General features: G+C 44.4%; 3 protein-coding genes across 7 annotated transcripts in view; 2 read left to right on the top strand and 1 right to left on the bottom strand.

The window, feature by feature from the left end:
* EFCAB14 (EF-hand calcium binding domain 14) overlaps window positions 1-5,481 on the top strand; it is a 38,299-nt gene extending 32,818 nt beyond the window's left edge. Inside the window, exon 11 of the mRNA XM_055402127.2 lies at window positions 2,014-5,481. Coding sequence (XP_055258102.1) covers window positions 2,014-2,189 — 176 coding nt within the window. The 3' untranslated portion in view covers window positions 2,190-5,481. The remainder of the gene's footprint in view (window positions 1-2,013) is intronic.
* A 1,558-nt stretch (window positions 5,482-7,039) lies between these two features.
* TEX38 (testis expressed 38) lies at window positions 7,040-13,507 on the bottom strand. Of its 2 annotated transcripts, none has more exons than XM_055402631.1 (2): window positions 13,446-13,507; window positions 7,040-7,825 (listed from the first exon to the last, which is right to left on the bottom strand). In XM_055402631.1, exon 2 carries the CDS (start codon window positions 7,698-7,700, stop codon window positions 7,215-7,217), a length of 486 nt encoding a protein of 161 aa, XP_055258606.1. In that variant the 5' UTR covers window positions 7,701-7,825; window positions 13,446-13,507; the 3' UTR covers window positions 7,040-7,214. The 2 variants fall into 2 exon arrangements, with proteins under 2 accessions (XP_055258606.1, XP_055258605.1); XM_055402630.2 differs by lacking the exon at window positions 13,446-13,507 and adding an exon at window positions 12,306-12,874.
* The window catches only part of ATPAF1 (ATP synthase mitochondrial F1 complex assembly factor 1), a 24,408-nt gene continuing 16,687 nt past the window's right edge, over window positions 12,959-20,679 (top strand). The window contains exons 1-3 of one of the 4 annotated variants that reach the window (XM_055402629.2): window positions 12,959-13,382; window positions 16,679-16,787; window positions 20,115-20,159. In XM_055402629.2, coding sequence (XP_055258604.2) covers window positions 13,054-13,382; window positions 16,679-16,787; window positions 20,115-20,159 — 483 coding nt within the window. In that variant the 5' untranslated portion in view covers window positions 12,959-13,053. The remainder of the gene's footprint in view (window positions 13,383-16,678; window positions 16,788-20,114; window positions 20,160-20,679) is intronic. The other 3 variants (XM_055402628.2, XM_055402627.2, XM_055402626.2) reach the window with 3 other exon arrangements.

Here is a 20,679-nt window from a genome sequence, read left to right as displayed (position 1 = left end):
CTGTTTGCTGGCAACACAAGTTGCCTCCTCCTGCTCTTCACTGTTACATCAAGAATTGATGAAATAAAAGGAGGAAAGACTGTTAGAGCAGATTGAGAAATAGCCATCTTAACATTTATACTTTAATCCCTAATATAGGTGGTGCACACTTTTGAATGACTACATTTTTTAAATGACCTGAGGCAACAATCTGATTTTTATTAGATTGCTTTTGCAGAGTGCATAGCACATTCTGTAAACTCATGCCCCATATGTACACACACGCACACACACACACAAAAAAAACATTTTCCAGTCGACCACTTGGTGGCAGGAATTGGGAACAATTGTCTCATTGCTTTCCTGGTTTTCAGAGAGCTTTATATAGCTGCTTTGCTGGGGTTCTTAGGCCTGAAAGTAGGGACTTATACAAAAGATTGTCTACAAAATTGTTTGACAGTACTGTCCTCTGGTATTAGAGACTGAATCTATTTTTTTTATTGTTTATGTTTAATTGAAGGATAACTGCTTTGCACTATTGTGTTGGTTTCTGCCATACGTCAGCATGACTCAGCCATAGGTATACATATGTCCCCTCCCTCTGAACCTCCCTTCTGCCTCTCACCCCTTCCCACCCCTCCAGGTTGTCATAGAGCCCTGGTTGAAGTTTTCTGAGTCATACAGCAAATTCCCACTGGCTATCTATATGTTCCCATGCTACTGTCTCCATTTGTCACCCTCTCTTTCCCCGCTCCCCCATGTCCATAAGTCTGTTTTAGAGACTGAATCATTAATACTAAATCATTCAGTGGGGACACAGTCAAGCCCTTGTTAAATACTATATAAACAGTTGGCCCTCCTAGGTATTCATTACAGGGCCCGCTCTTGGGCAGGGTGGGATAGTGGGGAAGGTCAGTCTCAGAAAGAGAATAGTCACATCCTATTATCCCCCTTTCCCCAACCCCTGGCAACCACTAATCTCTCAACCACTTTCTCTTTGGATTTGCCAATTCTGGGTGTTTCATGTAAGTGGAATCATGTAATACTTGGTCTTATGTGTGCTTCTTTCTTTCAATATGCTTATTTCACTTAGCACAATGTTTTCAAGGTTTATCTATTTTGTGGCGTGCAACAATATTGCATTGCTTTTTTGACTGAATAATATTCCATCCTATGGATATACTACATTTTGACTACTAGGAACAATGAAGCTATGAACACCCGTTTACAACTTTTTGTGTAGACAAACATTTTTGTTTCTCTTGAGTTTATACCCTGGGAATAGAACTGCTGGATTGTATAATAATTATTGAATTGACAATATGCCATAGTCTGTTTTATAGGCCATCAGAGCTCCTATCAGTTAGCTATTTAGGCTTCTGCAGTCCCTTCCACTCCTTCAACATAAGAATAAAACCTGGAAAATGTTAAAGGCCCTGAACAGAGAGAAAGCTAGTCCATTTATTTCTCCTGTGATTATCTGTCACTGCTTCTATTTTGGGAGAATGGTGCCCTACAGTATTCTCTCATCCTTAAAGGGTCAAGAATTAGTCTTTCAGGGACTTCCCTGGTGGCCCAGAAGATAGGAATCACCTGTAGTGCTAGGGCACAGGTTTGATCCCTGGTCCAGGAACATTCCACATGCCGTGGAGCAACTAAGCCCCATGTGTGACAACTACTGCAACTACTGAAGCCTGCTCACCTGGAGCCTGTGCTCCACACAAGAGAAGTCACCTCAATGAGAAGCCCACACACCACAGCAAAGAGCAGCCTCCACTTGCCGCAAGTGGAAAAGTCTGCACAAGGCAACAAAGACCCAGCACAGCCAAAAATAAATAGATATAAATTTAAAAAGCAAAAAGAATTCCTCTTTGAGATTTAGTGAGACCATAAATTTTACCTTTGGGGAACAAAGTCTGCAAAGTAGCTTTTCTTTTAGTGGTTTATATTCAGTTGAGACTACTTTTTAAACTGTTAACTAAATTTTGCTATTCGTATAGGTATATACATGTTTTTGTGATTCCTTTTTAACAGATCTTCAGGGCTTATTCCATATGACTGGCCAGGATGTGGATGGGAAGCTGACCTACCAGGAAATCAAGGACTCCTTGGAGTCTGTTGGACCAGAGCCAGAGCGTTTGAGAGAGTTTGATTTTGATGGAGATGGAAGATACTCATTCCTGGAGCTGAGAGCAGCTTTAGGTGTCTAGCCTTATCAGGCTCATTTCAGAAGTGGATGTATGCTGTGGACTACCTGTTATCTGCTCAGCTAACAAAAACAACCCTTTTACCTACCCATCAATCCTCCAGTCCTCCAAACTACAGTAGCAGACACATTGTCACCTTTTAACTTGTTTGAAAAAGCTATATAAAAGTTATTTTTTTAAAAAAGACCATTTTACTTATGATATTCAGAAATCTATGATTTCCTGAAACCAGTAAGAAATTTTAAAATTTCCAGAAAAAAAGTCAAGCCCTCTTTTTTTCTCTTTCCTTTTTCTGAGGGGAGGAGACCTTATCTTTTAAAACTGGAAAATGTGTATATAGAGAGACTAAGCCACCTTTTATATTTCACATAAATTTGCCTTAAATTAGCTGCACTTTATACAGACTCAGAAGATGTCTTTCCTTTAACAGATAGACCTTTTCTGTTTGTAAATATTTAAAATGAAAGAGTTGTGCATATTTTGTGAGAAGTGGGAAGAATGGTTTGAAACAGAATGTGAACAAATGACTTGTTATTAAAAATTGCTAATCTTACCTGGTAGCAGCTTGAAGCTATGTCCCCGTCTCCTTAAGACATCTTTAGGTGCTGCCATGGGGTGTGACCTGGTGCTGGGGGAATAGATTTAGGGAGTGGACACTGTGGGGACAGGGCTGCCTCTAGACTCAGGAAGGTAAGATCTGGCTGTTTGTTCTGTCCTCCCATCCTGTGAACCAGAAGTCTTGTTGGGGATTTTCTCATTTTAATCCTGTTTCAGGGTTTATATGCATAAAAAGTTAATACAGTAGGAACCACGTTTTCCCCCCTGAGTGAACTAGATTATCTTCTCCCACCCATCCTCTCAATTCTACCTTTAAGCTCTAACCGACTTTCACCTCTGATACTATCTTCATTCTGAATGGCAGGGCCACAGTCCCTTGGCCACTGTCTCAGCCTGGCTACTCAGGAACTATAGAGGAAAGCACTGCCTCCAATTCTGATCCAGGAAACTTACTGAGATTTTTACCTGGGGGCTAAGCAAGAACCTAATGTGTTCCTCTGTGGGCTGACTAAGGCCGAAAAGGTTGTAAAATGAAACACCTGAAATCATATTATATTTCCTTACAACTGCAGCTCAGAAGTAACTGGAGGCTTTCTGTCCAGAGGATTCTGTCCAGAGAACATGGCAGGCAGGCCTGGAGTAGGGGCTTCACGTGATAGCGGCCAGTTTCTTCAAATCTAATGCAAGCAAGTGTAATCTCCCTTTAAAGACTTCTGTAGCCCTGGTACCAAAGGCCCCTGGACTAGAAGGAATTGTTTCTCCATGTCACCTATGTTCGTGCTCTGTTGATCTTAGAGGCAGTCTTCAGGCTACACAAAAGGGAAACTGAGGAATTTAACTGTGCTGTCGGCCAAGTCAGGGAGAAACTAGAGAAGCCTTGAGACTTCTTTAGTAGAGCTTGTTTCCATTTTCACTTTGTCCAAGTTTCCCTGTTAGCCATGGATACAGTTGAACACCTTTAAATGTTTAAGGGCTGGTTTTTTTCTTCATATGATGTTCAGCTTGGCGTTGGCTAACCTTTCTTTTTCCCTAGAGATATTAAAGTTTAGAGTTAAGGCAGGATGAAGTCTTTTCCCATGAATGCGTCTGCTTACCTCATTATGGCTCATGCTTCTAATTCCTTTGCCTATCTGTGCTATTTTATGTTCTTGGAAAGGTTTAAGTGTAGTGTATAATTAATCTGGCACTTTAGGTAACTTGAAGATACTTACTCTTCTCGCTGCCTTTCATGGCTCCCCACCCACCTTTTTTAATATATATACCCTTGCAAATTTTGTAACAACCAAATAAAATTCTAGCAATAAATTATACTGCTATATTTGTATATATTGTACCATAAATAGTATGTCCATACCTGGAAGGTATTTTTTTGAGAATTGATTTATATGAAATATGCTTGAGGGTAATGTAGCTTGTCCTTTTTAGTTTCAAATTCTTATTCATAGGCAAACACTTTGAGGACACCTTCACTCTTTGTATGTACTTTTCTTCTGCATCACCTGTGATTTTTAGTTTATCCTCTGTTCTTCCCACCTCAAGGTGGATGGTACCATCCTGTCCCCTACCAAATTTGGCAGAGGTGTTCCTCTACACTCTCAGACCTGTGAATACCCTTGTCACACCACCTGGGAAAGTGCTGTATCTCCCAGGCAGAACTAAAACATCTTGAACTCCTTTGTTCTAAGTTAAGCATATTTGTCAGCTTAAAAAAAGAATTCCTATAAGCCTATATTGTTCATTATTTTTTTATTTTTAATTGGAGGATAATTGCTTTACAGTATTGTGTTTGTTTTTACCATACATCAATATGAATCAGTAATTGTTCAGTATTAATTTGGGATTTTTATTTGAAAGTTGTCTTAACTTACCCAACGTATGTTGATCTGTAATCAAGCCTAACCTGCCACACCTCAATCCTGAGAGGAATGCTGAGTAGAATTAGTAGTTTTGGCTTCGGTTTTCATTTCAAATGCTTTTTTTATCTCTTCATTCTGGCAGCTCCTACTGCTTTCCTAAGCTACCCAAGGCATGACTTCTTGGTCCTGTTTGCCTTTTGCCTTCTATCTGGTATAATGTTTACCTAGAGAGAGTCCCCCATAAATCGAGGGGCAATATATTAAAGGAAGAGAAGACTCGAAGAGAGAAACTGGCTTGGATCCCTAAATAGTAGTGTCGTCTTACAGGCAGAGAAGGGCCTGGCTCTTAGGGTTGTGTCTGTTACAGCCCAACTGAAGAGTGGACACCCTCCACCTGCTGCTAGCTGCTTTCCCTGCCTTCGGCATTCCCTCACTTTGTCGCTGGACGGAGCCCCATCTGCCCCCCTTCCCACTCTGGTCTCAGCGGTCACAGTTGAAGATTTTGACTGAGATGGGCTCATACTCATAATGGCCTGCTGTTGAGTTGTTTTTAGTGACAGCTTTTGTTTGCTGCACACCTCATTGGCTTGCTTACCAACACAACACCAGTTAGATGTGGGTCCTCTCTGTCATATCCAAACCAGAACACATTTGGGTATTCCTGAGACTTTATAGAGCGTATATTGTTTGTTATACGAACCTAACCTACCTTGTTGTTTTCTCATATTAAGAAATGTAAATCTATTTTGCTTTAGTGGAGCTATTTTGGTAATGTTTAAGCAGTTTTGGTTCTGTTTAGGGAGTGAATTCAAGATTTCCATCACTTGATTTGGGCTTTGCTAATTTCATATCAGTAATAAAACCATTTTAATTCATCTAAATTAAACATTGCTTTTTTCTTCCACTGTGTCTATGATTAAAGGCTCACGCGCGCGCCCCCCCCCGCCATTACTAAGAAAAAAAATCTACTTTTTTCCTTATTTTCATGGACTCCTTCCTCCTTTTGAATGCAAAGCCTAACAGATGGTGGACAGAAAGTAACATTGAAGAATCTGCAGATTTGCCCAATTTGGCCTGAAGAAATGAAGGCATTTTGGCATCTCTGGGGATGTGGGCAGGGTGAGGGAATAGTAAAGCCCCTGACTGCATCAACCAGGGAAGTTTCACTTAGACCTGCTTTTTATTTTGAGGTTCACTATAGGAGCATGTTTACAGGAAATATTCCATGTCTTCAGGAAAAACGAAGGAAGAGGCTTGAAATGCATTGCAAGGTAAGAGTCATAGAGGAGGAGGCTGGGGCTTTTTTCACACATAAGAAAACAATTTTAATTAGCTCTCCATGGTTGCTAGATTCTAGGATTATACACACAATCTGGGAGGCCTTTCAGGAAATACCATACATAAAGCCTAGCTCATAAATACGGTAAGGGGATTTTCTCATTTTCAAAGTAAAGGAAAATTTTATATCATGGAGCAGAACTAGGTTTTCTTAGATTTGAACTGGGATCAAATAGCCAGTATTATCTTTGTCTGTCCTTTTAGAATAGTTTCCAGAAGATGCAGAAAATAATATTCACATGCACTGGATCTTAACTTTGGGAGAAGCCATGAATCCCTTTAAGATTTTTTTTAAAAATGGGTACTTTTAGGAGGTTCATTGGCCAGCCCTCTGCCAAGTCAGTCTGTGAACCAAGTTAATCACGCCCTTCACACACAAATCGTTTTCCAAGAGTTTTCAAAAAAGAAGTTAGGGAATGGAGACCATGGTGAATGGTGGAAAGATCAGAAACTTTGTTGCCAGGCAGACATAAATTTGAGACTTTGCAACATGAAATGATGGACTTCCCTGGTGGTCCAATGGCTTAGACTCTGCTCCCAATGCAGAGGGTCTGGGTTTGATCCCTGGTGAGGGGACTAGATACCACGTGCCACTACTAAGAGTTCACATGCCTCAAATAAAGATCCAGTGTGCCACAACCAAGACCCGGCACAGCCAAAATATCTATTTTCTTAAATGATACGCCAGATGCCCTTGGACACTCTTGATCTGTAAGAGAAAGGTTGTGATATGTTTGACAGTGTTCCTGTGTTAGAAATAATGTAGAGACAATACATCATAGATGTTAACAAAGAATGCAATTCAAGCAGCAGTGCAGTGTGGTTCATAGATTTCATACTGACTTGTTTTGGCCACTACGAATCACCACTGCTCATGCATCCTCGGTGACTGTCACTCTTGTGGCTGTGCTCAGTGTCCCACAGAACAGCAGTGCCTTTGGGCACCTAACCCAGGGTCTGGCACATGGTTTTGTTCTGAAATAACAGATACAGGGTTGTTGAGCCCATCACAAGTACTGGCTCAATGTGTCTCCCCACAGTCATTCCCATTGGTGTTGGTGAGACTCTGAACTTTAGCTTGGTTTGCAAAATGCCCCCCATCAGACACTGCCCTCCTAACAACAAATGAGACACATGGAACCTTGGACTTTTTAAATCTTTCATTAGGTGACATCCACATGGGCCCTGGCCTTGTGTCAATACCACCTTCCTGAGGTCAGCTCTATTTCCTGTTCTGCCCAGGATACCTCCAGCTCCCATCCTCAGTGAGAGGAGGCTACAGTTCTGAAGCAAAGGGCTTGGCATTCAAGCAGTGGTCCCCCTGGGCCATTGTGGGGAGGGAACTGAAGTGGACATTCCTTTGAGGATAGGTGGCCAAAGGGTAGGAGACTGAGTGGTTCAGCATTGGGGGTAGGTTACACAGGGACAGGGCAAAGGGCACCTCCTGAAAGATGGGAATTGGGAGTGGGGAGCTGGCCTGGGGCCGCAGCATTGGGGAAGAAGGTAGGGGCTGCTGTGGTACCAGCTGCACTGCAGGCTGCAGGGGGCCGGGGGCCTCCACCTTCAGGCTGCTGTCTTGAGCAGCATAGCTCCTGCTCTCAGGAACATCCAGCTCCCAGGGGCGATCTGAATTCTGGGCGTCAGTCGCAGTCTTGGTGGCAGCAGGGGGAGGGCCAGTGTTGATGGCTGCATTCATGCCATAGTGCCGTCGCTTGTTAATCCAATACAACAGCGGACTGTAGGTGAATGTGGCTGCTCTCATCACCTCCACCCACTCCTGGGCACGCTCTTCCCGCCGCACGTTCTTCCTCCAGTGCAGAAAGAGAATGCAGCTGCCAGTTACCACAGAACACAGCCCCAGGAATCCAAAGTACAGTAACACCCACACTAAAGGCAATAAGAAAAAAGAATAAGCTGGCCTCTAGTAAGGTCTAGAGAAGCATGACTGCCTAGGCTTACCCAAGCCTCTGGATCTGCCGGGAGCCAGCGAGGGAAATCCTACCTGTGGCAAAGGTCAACTGGGGAAGAGGCCTGACGGGCAAAGGCTAATCAGGGCTCGAGGAGCCCCCTGGACTTACCTGAGCATCTACCCCAAAGAAAACTGGAATCTGACTGCTTTACTATCTTACGCCTCTTACCAAGTCCTCTAATACTTACAGGGGCTTCCCCCAACCACCTTTCTCTGAAAACATTAATTCAGAGCTGTAGTTTAAAAGTTCTCCTCGGCTTAATAGGAGTGTTCCAATCCAAGCCCCTCTGATAGCTTTCTAACTTGCATGACAAGTTTGTCCGGGCTCTTACAACTATGAGTGTGACTGTTTATAGCCTCCCAGCCATGCAAGGACAGAAAGCCTAATATTCTAAAATACAGGAATCTGTTGAAGAAGTTAAAATCATTAGAGTAGTACTAAAAAAGATTTCATTGTTGAATCAATGCTTGCTGCAAAGTTTCCTCTATCTATTGTATCCTTGGAAATATATTAATCACATATAGAGAATATAAGTAGTAGCCTTTGATTTAACCACATCAGATCTTATGTTAATAAATTCCTTTCTTGCAGCTCACTACACCGGTGCCTTATAGGAATGTAACTTTGTTATGTGTCTACCACCTAACTTTAGGAAAGTCACCTTAAAAGAAAAGTCTTTTACTTGCTAACTAACCTATTGTCAGGAGAGAGGGCCATAAAACTGTTAGCAGGCCCCCTGGCCAGAAGATGATGTAAATCACCTAAAACTTTTATCACACAAAAATAAGCCCTGATCCTGATAAGGGTCAAGACTGCTGACCCCACGTGATTTTGGTGTGAATCTATACCTCCCTTTCTCTGTTTCTTATGCGCATAACTTAGGGTATAAAAGCAGCACTGGAAAATAAAGTTTTGGGCCTTGCTCACTGAAGCTTGGTCTCCCCGTGTCATTCTTTCTCTTTTTCCATCCTTTTCTCTATTCTCCTTTTTCTGGTTGAGATCCTTGGAGCGCTGGGCCCTCTGAGTTTACTTATCTGCCTGGGCTTCTAAGACCCACTCGAGGGGGTGCCCTGGTGGGGTGCCTCAAGTGATTCGAGAGGGCGCCTGCGGCCTACGTAAACAGAGCAAGCCCCATGCTGGGGTTTTATTGGTTTCCAGCGTAAACCAAGGAATCATCAGCCCCTGTCTCTCTCTCTTTCTCTCTCTCTAACGCCGACGCCGTTCATCCCGAGGATACCCTGGGTCATATCGAGGCTGGACCCCGATATGGATCCCTACCCTGGCCCATACAAAACATCAGGATAAGAAGCCTCACTGCAGGCAAAGCCCATCAAGAAAGTAGCAGTTTACCAGTTGGGACACCAGTATCCCATCCCATTTCACCAAACCCTAACCATTCAATTGAGAAGGTCCTGGGATATTCTCTGGGCAGGCAGAGATACATGGCCTCTGCCCTCAAGAAATCCGTAGTTTTCTAGAGTAAACCCTGTCTCAACTCTTTAATACGCTTCCATGCAGGCAGTAATCACTCCTGTCCAGGCAAAAGTTCTTCCCTGAGTGCCCCCAAGTCTAAGGGCACGAAGCAAGTGGCAGGGGTTTGGGGAGAGATCGCATTTACCACCAGGGAGGCTGAAGTCCTCCCTTTGGGAATCCATACAGTCAAATCTTGGTACCTCACTGATGGCTCTGGGGAGAGGGAGCTCACCTACTCATCTGTTTAGCCAATAGGAGTCCCCAGAATGCCCAGACCCCATTGTTCCTTAAAGGCAGGTCACTGAGTTCCGAACACTGAGTATCCAGGGCCAGCATTTGTAAAGTCTAATGGAAGGAAGGGACTCCACCAGTGGTGTTTCCTGGACATTGTGCACCTCTACTGATTCTACCAGGACCTGACCCACGCTCTGAATTATTGGTCCTCTACCCCTGACCCACAGAGCAGCCTCCAGGACAGGGCCCTAGGTCCCTCAGCGGCTTTTTGTGTCCCCAAGCTTTAAGGAAAAGTTGATGGATACCTGTCCCAAATGGGGACTGGGCCAGGGTGCACCCAGAGCAGTGGGCAGCCCTGACCTCGAGTCTTCTATGATTGAGTTATCACCTCCTTCCTTGGCTCTTTCAATCTCTTTTGTTTAATTACCTTCCTTCAGCCAAGTGTTGGCAAGTGTTTCTGGGGCATCTGGCCCTATGGGAGCTTCCCACCATCTGTCCCTACATCTCTTTCCGGCCTCACCTTCCTCCCCATCCTTCATACACATTTCCCTTCTGACCAGGTGACTCTTCAACAGACCCTGTCCATTCCCATCTCTGGAGCTTTGCTCACACTGCTCCTCCACCTAGGAGTGCCCCTCCCCGCTTCCCCCCCTCACCCCATCCTCAAACACCTGCTTATCCTTCAAGGATCAGCTCAACACCCCATACTCTGTGACAGACAGTTGTTTCCATCAGCTCCCAGAATTTCACCACGTCCAGTCTGAAGGCACTTTGAGAGTTGTCTAGTCCAACTCCCAGCCAATGCTTGAGTCCTGGAAGCAGATCTCCTCTATGCACCAGTAATCCCTAGGAACTGCTTGGGTCAGGGACTTGCTCACACCTCCTGAGGTTACGGGCAGCTCAGAAAGCTAACTAAGCCCAAGTAAGCCTCCATGTAGGTTGCACAATTAAGCTGAGATTGGCTTCTTGGCACCATCTAATTACTTCCCTCTTTAAGCCTTCAGCATGGCACCTAGGGATAATGAGCACAGCTTTCTCTCCTGGTTCCACTTAATCTGGGTTCTCCTTACTGACTCCTGCTTTTCAGTCTCCTTTGCTAGTTTCCCTTGTTTTCCCTGATCTCTAAATGTCAGCTGCCCTAGGACTCAGTCCTCAGCCCTCTATCCACATTCATTCCCTCAGTGATCTCCCCCAGACTCATGGCTTTAAATATCATAGATACACTCAACTCTCACTGTTCTACCTCCAGCCCAGGTCATTTCTCAGAATTGTAGACTCATATACCCAAAAGCCTGACTGACATCCCTCCTAGCCAGTCTATTAAGTTATCTCAAACTACTTCATCCAAAACCAAACTCCTAATGGCCCATCTTCCAATATCTACGCCAGCCTTCCTCCTGTGGCAGCTTCTTCCAGTTGTTCAGGCCAAAAACCTGACAGTCATCTTTGATGCTCTTCATTCTCTCACACCCACATTCTCTCCAGTAGCAAAATCTTTAGGCTTTGCTTTCAAGATATGCTCAGAATCTGACCACTGTGCCATCACCATCACTTTAGTGCAGGCACCATCCTCTCTCACCTGGTCTCCCTGTAGTGTGACCAGCTGTCCTCGAATGCCTGGGATTAAGGGAGTTTCCAGGAGGGAAATGCCAGGTAAACTAGGACAAATTAGTCACCCTTAGGAGAGCTTCCATCCCCGTCCCCAACGGCCTATATTCCACCAGTAGTCAGAATGATTCTTTTTAAAAGTGGCGCTTATAAACTACCCACCCCAGTATTCTTGGGCTTCCTTTGTGGCTCAGCTGGTAAAAGAATCCACCTGCAATGCAGGAGACCTGGGTTCCATCCCTGGTTTGGGAAGATCCCCTGGAGAAGGGAAAGGTTACCCACTACAGTATTCTGGCCTAGAGAATTCCACGGACTGTATAGTCCATGGGGTTGCAAAGATCAGAAACGACTGAGCTACTTTCACTTTCAGTTTCTATACTCAGAACCCATAGTGACTCCCCTGATCTCACTCAGATTTAAAACCAAAGTCCTCAACCAAAGCCTACAAAGCCCTGAAAAATCAAACTGCCTGTCCCCATGCCTCCTTCGCACAGTCACTTCCTTGCTGTTCCACAAGCAGGGCAAGCATGCTCCTGCATCAGGGCCTTTCTACTTGCTGTTCCATCTGGAAGGCTCTTCCCCCAGATATCCATACAGACCATGCCTCATTTCCTTCAGGTCTCTGCTCACATGTCCCCTTATCTCTGTCTCTCTTAGCCTGTTGCTTTGCATAACGTGTTATTATCACCTAACATTATTTATTTATATTGCACCTCACCCTACTAGGATTTAAGTTCCATAAATTACTGTAAACAAACACCTAAGAATTTCAGGCAGTCAACTGCTCTGAAAATAAGATAGTGGAATAAAGAATATAGAGTGATGCGGGTGCATCAAGATAAGTCCCTTTGAGGTGCTCTCTTGTGAATGAGCCCTAAATGATGAGAAGACAGCCACGTGCAAAGGGAGCAGCCTGTGCAAGGAAGCTAAGGCAGGTACAGGCCAGCACACTTAAAGGCCTTGCTGATCTCTGAGTTCACCACACTACTCCCAGCACAGGCCAGGGCCTAGGGCCCATCTCCAAAGGTGCAGATTGGGCTGAGCAGAGTTGAAAGTGCTGTCCCGGCCCCTGAGAGGTATACCATTCAAGAGGGACTTCTATCAGGTAAGCCCCAGACGGGAGGAATTTCTTGAGGACAGACTGATTGGTGCCATCACAGGGGGCCTGCTCCAGGTGAGACACTGGTATTGATGTCACTGTCCAAGTCCAGGGGATGAAGAAGATGATGGCATTGGGTGGAGAGACAGCGTTCCAGGTATAAGGACTTGTCAAGGACAATCCCAGGTGGGGAGAAGAGTAGTTCCGTTTGGCTGGAGTTCAAGGTAAGTGTCAGGAAGCAGAAGACAAGACCTCAGAAACAGCTGGCATCTTTAAAAGAATTCAGCTTTTGGGCAAATCTCTTAATGATTTCCTTGTCTGTAAAATGGGAATGAAACCTGCCTCACGTGCTATGAATCAGATAGCGTCCTGCACATAGAAACGCTCAGTGAAGAGACTGTGTGATTAACAGCTGATGAAAGGGCCTTCGATGCTGAAGGACAACGACTCCAGCGTGTGCCTAAAGAACTTAAAAGGCAGCAAGCACGGTGGGGACCAGCAGGTCTGTGCAGCTTTCAAGAGGAGACGGCGTGCAAGCGCTGCTGGTCGCGAGCTCCGGGAGGAGGCGGGCGGGGGATAGAGCTGCAGCATACGCGAGGCGGAGGCAGGGGCGGGGGCCCGGGCAGGAGCCGCGAATCCCCTGCCCCCTACCCGACCTTTCCCCGGCTCCCGGAACATTGAGAGGGCGGAACCTCGTTGCCGAAGCGCGGGCGCGGCGGACCCGGAGGACGATGGAACGGGCGCGCGGGCCGCGGGCCGAGGCCGACGCGCCCGAGGAGGAGGAGGAGGCGGTGGGAACGGCCATGGCTGCCGTGGTGGCGGCGGCGGGTGGCGCGGGCCCGGCCGTCTTGCAGGTGGCCGGCCTCTACCGCGGCCTATGCGCAGTGCGCAGCCGCGCCCTGGGCCTGGGGCTCGTGTCAGCCGCGCAGCTGCGCGTGTTCCCGGTGCGCCGCAGCTCGGGCCGGCCCGCCGGGGGAGCGGACGGCAGCGGGGTCGGGGACGAGCTCGAGGCCAACCCCTTCTACGACCGCTACCGCGACAAGATCCAGCAGTTGCGCAGGTGCGGGCCCGGCCTGCTGCGGGCGGGGAGAAGGGGCAGCGGCGGCCCCCACTTCCGGTGTACCTGTATCTGGCGCTGTCAGTCCTTCCAGCAGCCCTGCCAGAGGACCTCTGTTTCTGTGTCCACTCTAAGATCACACAGCTAGTGTGAGAGTCGGGAGTCTCTACTCCAGCTCTTTTTTTTTTTTTCCTGCTTTAGTTCTCAAAACGCTGAGGTCGACTCCTAGGACAGCAGTTAAGGGGCAGGCACCTCCGGGAAACCTGTTCTCATCGAAATGAGAAAATAGAGCTCTGCAGAGAAAGAACTTGACTTGCTCAAGATCAAATATTGAGTCAGCTGAAGCTTGACCTAGAACTCGGGGTCCCAGGCTTCTAGTTAAGGACCCTGACTAGAAGGAAAGGAGATTGGGAAGGGAGCAGGATATCAAAAAGTAATAGTGTGGCAGTTGGTTCTCAGTTGGACCCTCATTAAGATGAGGAACTGAGGATCAGAGAGTTAGAGGCCTGCCAAAGGTCACGCAGCTGGTTGGGATTTGTCTGACTTGGAATCCCAGGTTCCTAAAACTCCCTCCACCTTCTAGAGAGAAGATCCTGGACATTAGAGGTAGGTATAAGGGGGCATAGTGGAGCCAAAGAGTTCAACAGGGAAGAGCTGAAGGAGATCAAAAGTGAAAATTGAAGGGACTTGGGAGAGAAACCGGCAAGGTTGGCAGGCAGTTGTCTTAGGAGGGAAAACCTAAGACTGCTCCTGTAATTTCTCTGAGTTCTATCATTTCTGCTTCCACAGCCTTAATGTACTGCATCACCTTCACCTAGAGTATTGCAGTCATCCTCTGACTAGTCTTCCCCTCTTCCTGTCTCATCCTCTTGGACCCGTCTACCCCCAGTCCATGTCACTACTACTGTAGTGATCTTTCTTTGAAAGAATAACAGAATGAATGAATGTTTTTGCTTTCCTTCAACAGCATTTAGATATACTTAAGTATTTGTCTTTTTAAAAATCTCTTCTTGAGCTTCATCCCCCTTCAGTCTTTTCTCACTGATGGCTTTCACAGACAAGCATCTCAGAAGAGTGGTCTGCCTATACTCTCGAGTACTGCATAGCTCCTGTTCATTCTTATTCATGAACAAACGAATGACTGGTTTTACTTTCCTTCCTCACTCAATCGTTGCCGTCAGTATTTACACTACTGTTATCTCCTGAAGAGTGGCTTTCCAAGGCACCCCAGACTTTTGGATAATGTCCGTATCCTTAGTGTTCCATACAAGGCCTTCGTGCTCTAGTACCTGCCAGTCTTCCTAGCTTTATCTCTTGCCAGAACTTCCTTTGAGCTCTGTGGCCTAGCACAAAGGAATAAAGGACTGGCGTTGGGGGCAGATGTTCCAGGTAAGGGGAGCAGCAGTATAAACAAAGGTGCAGTGGCATAAAACCACCTCAACCATTTGGAAATATTGGAGCAAATTTTCATCATAATACCTGTAGCACTCTAATGTACATATTTACTTGTCTTTCTGTCCTACGTAGTACACTCCTTGAGGTAGGTACTCTTTCTTATGTATTTCTGTATCTCTAGAACCCAACAAGTTAACCAACAGGCAAGAGACAACAAGTCAAGTTTGCTGAGTGAGTAAAAGGGCGACAGGAAGGGATAAGTCCTAAAAGAAGTTGAGTGAGAGGGGAGGGAAACCTGTGTGCCTACAAAAAGAAAAAGAAAACATGAAGTAGAGGGAAAAGGAGATGTGAAATGAAAGCAGGACCCAAAAAAAGAGTCAGTAGAACCTGTGCCAAACTAAGGAAACGGGCAAGATAGAGCATAGCCATGAGGCCCAGGACCAAACAGAGTCTCTCCTGAGATATTTTAGAAGGAATTATAGTCCTGATTGGCTAGTGCTGGAGCACGCTCACTAAACCCAGGTTCTTGGAGCACCAGCCACAAGTTCATTGTGAGCCAAGAGCAGGACAAGCCTGTGTGCCCTGCTGACCCCACTCCAGTCTAGCCCCTGGGTTTTTGCATCACACTACACTGGTGAGCTACAAGATTTCATCTAGCTTTAGGCCCAAGGTAGGTAGGACATGCACAGATGAGCATGTCCAGAGAGGTCCATGGTAGGGAAAGATTTACAAATCACATATATGAAGAGGGGCTGAAAAAAAGCAAAGAATTTTAACCTAGAGAAGAAAAACTTAAGAGGTGACATAAAAGCAATTTTCATGTACTCATAAAAAAACTAGATATTTTCTCGTTCCTGGTGGGGTGAAAGATACAGAGGGGTAGATGGAGACTCGGAATGTTTTCGTCATAAAAGATGCCCAGGGTGGAGTACACAACAGGGCTCTGCTGCCTCGGCCACCCCTCATCTCCATCCACTTACTGGCAACACTGACCTAGGCCCTGGTCAGGAGATGCCACACCCTACCAGCTGGGGCCCCTGATGCAACTTTTCATCGAGGAGGCATTGGCCCGCCCTGGAGGGGAGGAAGATCTGCCAGAATACATGACAGTGAAGGCAGTGGAGTTCGATTTCACCTCCAGAAAAGAGTTGTATGGAGAAGGAGCACTCAGCGGTGTCTTGACCAAGAAGAACTCCACCAACAGGGGTGACCAGGATCTCTCTAGATCCTACAGACCTCAACCATGACACTATAGGCCTCATGGCCCAGGAGCTGGAGCCCCTGTATGACATTTTCACCAGAGTGTACACAGCCTGAAGAATTCTTAACAAATGGCAGCCCCAACCTGAACTTCAGGCCTGAAGACTGGCCCCATTTTGACACAATGGACAAATTCTGATGTTCCTTCAGCATGCTCTTTGGAGAGAGGATCAGGGGAAACTCGCGTGCTAAAAATGCAAAATAGGCTGCCTGAAGCCTCTGGATCGCAGGGCTCTGAATGGAGATTTGCCCTAGTCGGGGAGGGAAGGAAGATGGCTGAGAATTAGATGTGTTCTAGTAAAACCTTGACAGTGGGATTCCTGTCTGAGGAGGTGACCGAGAAAGATGCCCATGAAGTACCTTTCCCATCTTGAGGATTCAAATTCCAAGTACCTGAGAGACCAAGCCCTATGGCACCCTAGGGAATATCCTGCAGGAGAAAAATGTTACACAGGCTCCATGAGGATTAAAAATAGTTGAATAAGTGGACTTCTTTGTCTGCTTTCTTGATTTGTAGGTCTGTGCTCAGGGTAATTAAGACAAATGATGTCTGTGCCCCATCTCTGAAAGTGAAACATGGTGTTTTGTTATTTCAAAATCCAGAAAGGCCCAGGTGGTTTAACCTGTTGTTTACCTTTGATCAGGTCTGACCCTGCTGTTTTTGAGTCCAGACTGGAGAAGCGCAATGAGTTTAAGAAGCAGCCAGTGGGGCACTCCAAGCAAGGTGACTTTATCAAATGTGTGGAACAGAAGGTAAGACCTGCCGCTTTGGGTGCTGTTGGCGTACCAATACTCTGCACCACCACGCCTGACCCTTATCCTGGTTCATTGAGGGGTCAACTGGATAAACTGAACTCACTCTATCTTTACTCAGCTCAGTCTCCATCTGTAAATGGTATTCTGCTCTTTTTGGCAAGGTATTAGAGTCATGGTGGAGATATAAGGGGTGAAAAAGATAATCTCTGCTTCCAAGGGGTATTGTTGAGTGGTCAAGGCAAGATACACATGGCAGCAGCTGTGGAAATTAGGAAAAGGTGCTTAGTGCATATTAGCTTTCATCATCCTTAAACAAGAGTCAGAGCTGGGGAAAAGCATCTTGAAAGCTGTGTACAAGCAACACTACCTATTTGCAGGTTCTGCATCTGCAGATTTCATACCTGTGGATTCAACCAACAGAGGATAGAAAATATTCAAGGGCAGGGTGGGGAACTCTAGAGAGTTCCAGAAAGCAGAACTCCAGTTTGCCACTTGCAGGCAGCTATTTACTTAGTGTTTATTGTATTTATATAACTATTTATATAGAGTTTACATTGTACTAGGTATTATAAGTAATCTAGAGATGATTTAAAATGTATGGGAAGATGTGCATAGCTTATAAGCAAATACTATACCATTTTATACAAGAGAATTGAGCGGCTACACATTCTGGTAGTCTTCAGGGGTCCTGGAACCAATCCCTGACTGATACTAAGGGACACTTGTATAGGAAAATTAATCTAATGCAGTGCTTCCACACTTTTTGACCATGACCCATAGTAAAAAATATATTTTACATTGCAATTCTTTACACATGTATCTATATGATTATAACTGAAACAAAATTTTTACAAAACAATACTTACTTTTATTGCATGCAATGCATTCTTAATATTATTTTCATCTTTTAAAAAACCTTTGGCCATAGTTCACTAAATTTATTTCACAACCTTCCAATTGAAAAATACTAATCTTGGGTGGTGCACAGAACAAATCCAAGTGGGAGAGACCAAAGCCAGGGAGAATATATCTAGATGTGGGCTGCATGGGCCTGAAATAAGGTAGTTACAATGGAAAATTAGGCTTCTACTTTGCAAAAGGATAGGTGTTTCTTTTACTTGGAAAATAACTTTTTTGCCTTACTTGCTCAGTTGTGAATGACTCTTTGAGGCCTCATAGACTATAGCCTGCCAGGCTCCTCTGCCCATGGAATTTTCCAGGCAAGAATACTGGAGTGGGTTGCCATTTCCTATTCCAAGAGATCTTCCTGACCCAGGGTTCAAACCCTTGTAACTCTTGCATCTCCTACATTGGCAGGTGGATTCTTTACCACCGGCGCCACCTGTGAAGCACCCTTTTTTGCCTTGGTATCCCAAATTTTAAGAGAGTTCATTCAGTCTTAATGATTGGTTGAGTTAATTAGAATCAGAATAGTTAATGGATTAATCATTACAAGGTTGAGCAAATTCAACCTCTTATGACAAATCTAATTTACAACTTTGTGTGAACAAACAACTCTACTACAAATATTTTATCTAATGTAATTTCCTAAAACATTTATAGTGTCAAGATTACAAGTTAATAGCTATTGGAAATATTACTGTGTTATGAACTTTCAACATTATTTGGGAAAGCTTTTTGCCCCCTTTTGAAATAAGACTTAGAAATTCACCTTTATGATAACAAGAGCAGAATAAGTAAAGATTTAATTTAAATTATAGCAGTTCTTAAGTAAATATTCACTTACTGTCTTTCTTATCTAGCTGGAGGAAGGTTAATAACTAATGGCTCTATTTCTAAAGCCTTTTCTTTGAATCATTGGTTCCCTATTACATAACACCAAACATCCCCTTTTTGTAATAAATTGTATTTAATGCTCTGTATTCTACCCTGAAATGAAATGTAGACAATATAACCTACCCATATAATGTCAGGGGAAAAAAAATATAATGCCTTAATTTTAATAAATTTTTTTTTTTTTTTAATACAGATAATACTATGTAAGGTCTTAGGCACAACTATGCTGTGAGACCTAATGCAGTCATCAGGTACTTTTACCTCTATGTAAAATCGCCATGAATCCTTAACGCAGCAAATGCCAGCTGGTACTAGGTGTTACATTGGTAATTATAAAAACTCCCAAACAATAGCAGTGTTGTTATCAGTGACTCTCATGAGATTCCACAATGTATTGGTATAATTTTCTCTTAAGTTACATATAGTTGCATTTCTGAAAAATTCAGTATTAAAACTGTTTTAAAAAAGGAAGAGGAAGGGACAGATGGAGGAAGAAAAGGAGAAAGGTAGGTCTGGCTAGACATTGAAAAGTTAGATGAGGGAAAACTCTTTATTATGTAGAACTCACCTGCAAAATTGCAGTTCATTTATCACTACTGCCCCTCCAATAAATGCAGGTGTAACCATCCAGTCAATTATTGTGATAACAACAACAACAAAAAAAACACGTCCCCATAGATTTCCAAAGCATCTGTAGTAGAGATGCTTTAAATGTTTCATTAATTGCTCTTGAAACTTTGGCCCATAGGGTGTATCCGGTAGGTTTTTCTATCCCAGGCTTTTGTCTAGTTTGTAGGTACTGGTTCTACAGACATCGTTATGAAAGATTTGGATTCATTAAAGCACAGAGTAATGAAAAACACAGTTTAATGCGGAAAGTATGTTTCAGTTTCAGATTCCCAGGTGTGGATTGTGCTCTCTGAAAGATAGTCATGAACTGAGAAATTGAATGGAAGAGGCAGAATAACCCACCCTACTATCAGAAACAACTCCAGATAGGATTTCCTGCTGTGGCCTTTATCTGAGAGTGAGTTAGGAGAGAAAATAATCACTTTCAGTTTTTCTTGGCCTTTTGTGAGGGGGAGTCTAATCTGAGGGTGGGAATACATTGTAATATGGATTACTGGAAAAGACTCGATAGTCTGCTGAGGGTGCCTGCCTTCAGAAGTGCTGTCACAGATGAGAAGCAGCTTGGAAGAGACATCATTCCATTTCTCATCTCCTCTGTGGCACACTGGGAAGTGGAGCACAGGAAACCTCAGCAGGCTTGTTCTGGGAAGCAGTCCCTCATCCCAGGACTGATTGGATTCTCAGTACCAGTAGAGGGTGTTTAATAACAAAGACGTTTCTCATCTCTGCATCTCAGAATCAGTCAAAAGTTGTCTCACAAACAATAACTCTTAGAACAGTTACTGTATAGAGTGGAGAGAAGTGAGTTCTTAGGTGCAGCATTACTAAATGAGGTATTGGCAGCTCACCTAGAGAGGGTGGTCTTAGAGTAATACCCTGTCCCACCCTGTATTTCAGACTCCGGGGAAACAGCCTGTGAGCAGAGGATTCACTAAGGACAAGGTAGGTTTCTGATTAAATAGCCAAGTCTGAAATCATGTGGAACTTCCATAACTTGCATATTTGAACGTATGTACTGTGGTTCAGTGTTTTTGTGCTTTTCTAACTGTGGAGATTAGAAATATTTCTATGAATTTTTGTTATGACTTTGTTACGGTTTTATTATGACTCCTACATAGTGTGGGTCCTGGAGTGCTAGAGGAAATGTAGTGATATCTTTCCTGTCTATAGGAAATAGTTTAAAAAAATGAAATAAATACATGTTTACTCTGTCATTTAGCTTGCAAATAGGAACCATTTCTGATAGAATAGCAGTTAAATTAAAGGTAACAACTGAACTTTCTCCTCTTACCAGCTGCAAGCTGCAGTGCTCATGAGTGAATGTGAAACTTTTGGGAAATCCCTGCAGATACTCCCTGAAAATAGAACTGTGAAACCTGCCTGACCCTGGTGGCTGCCTTCTCTGAGCTTATGGGTTTTTTAATACTCATTCTCCACTTACTGAAGGTCTGCTTTACTGTCC

This window comes from Moschus berezovskii, chromosome 4, assembly GCF_049115385.1.
Source record: "Moschus berezovskii isolate FMDL1 chromosome 4, NW_MosBer_1.0, whole genome shotgun sequence".
In the NCBI taxonomy this organism is placed as follows: domain Eukaryota; kingdom Metazoa; phylum Chordata; class Mammalia; order Artiodactyla; family Moschidae; genus Moschus; species Moschus berezovskii.
The sequence above is the reverse complement of the archived record's forward strand: the minus strand, read 5'-3'. Positions and strand labels throughout refer to the sequence as shown.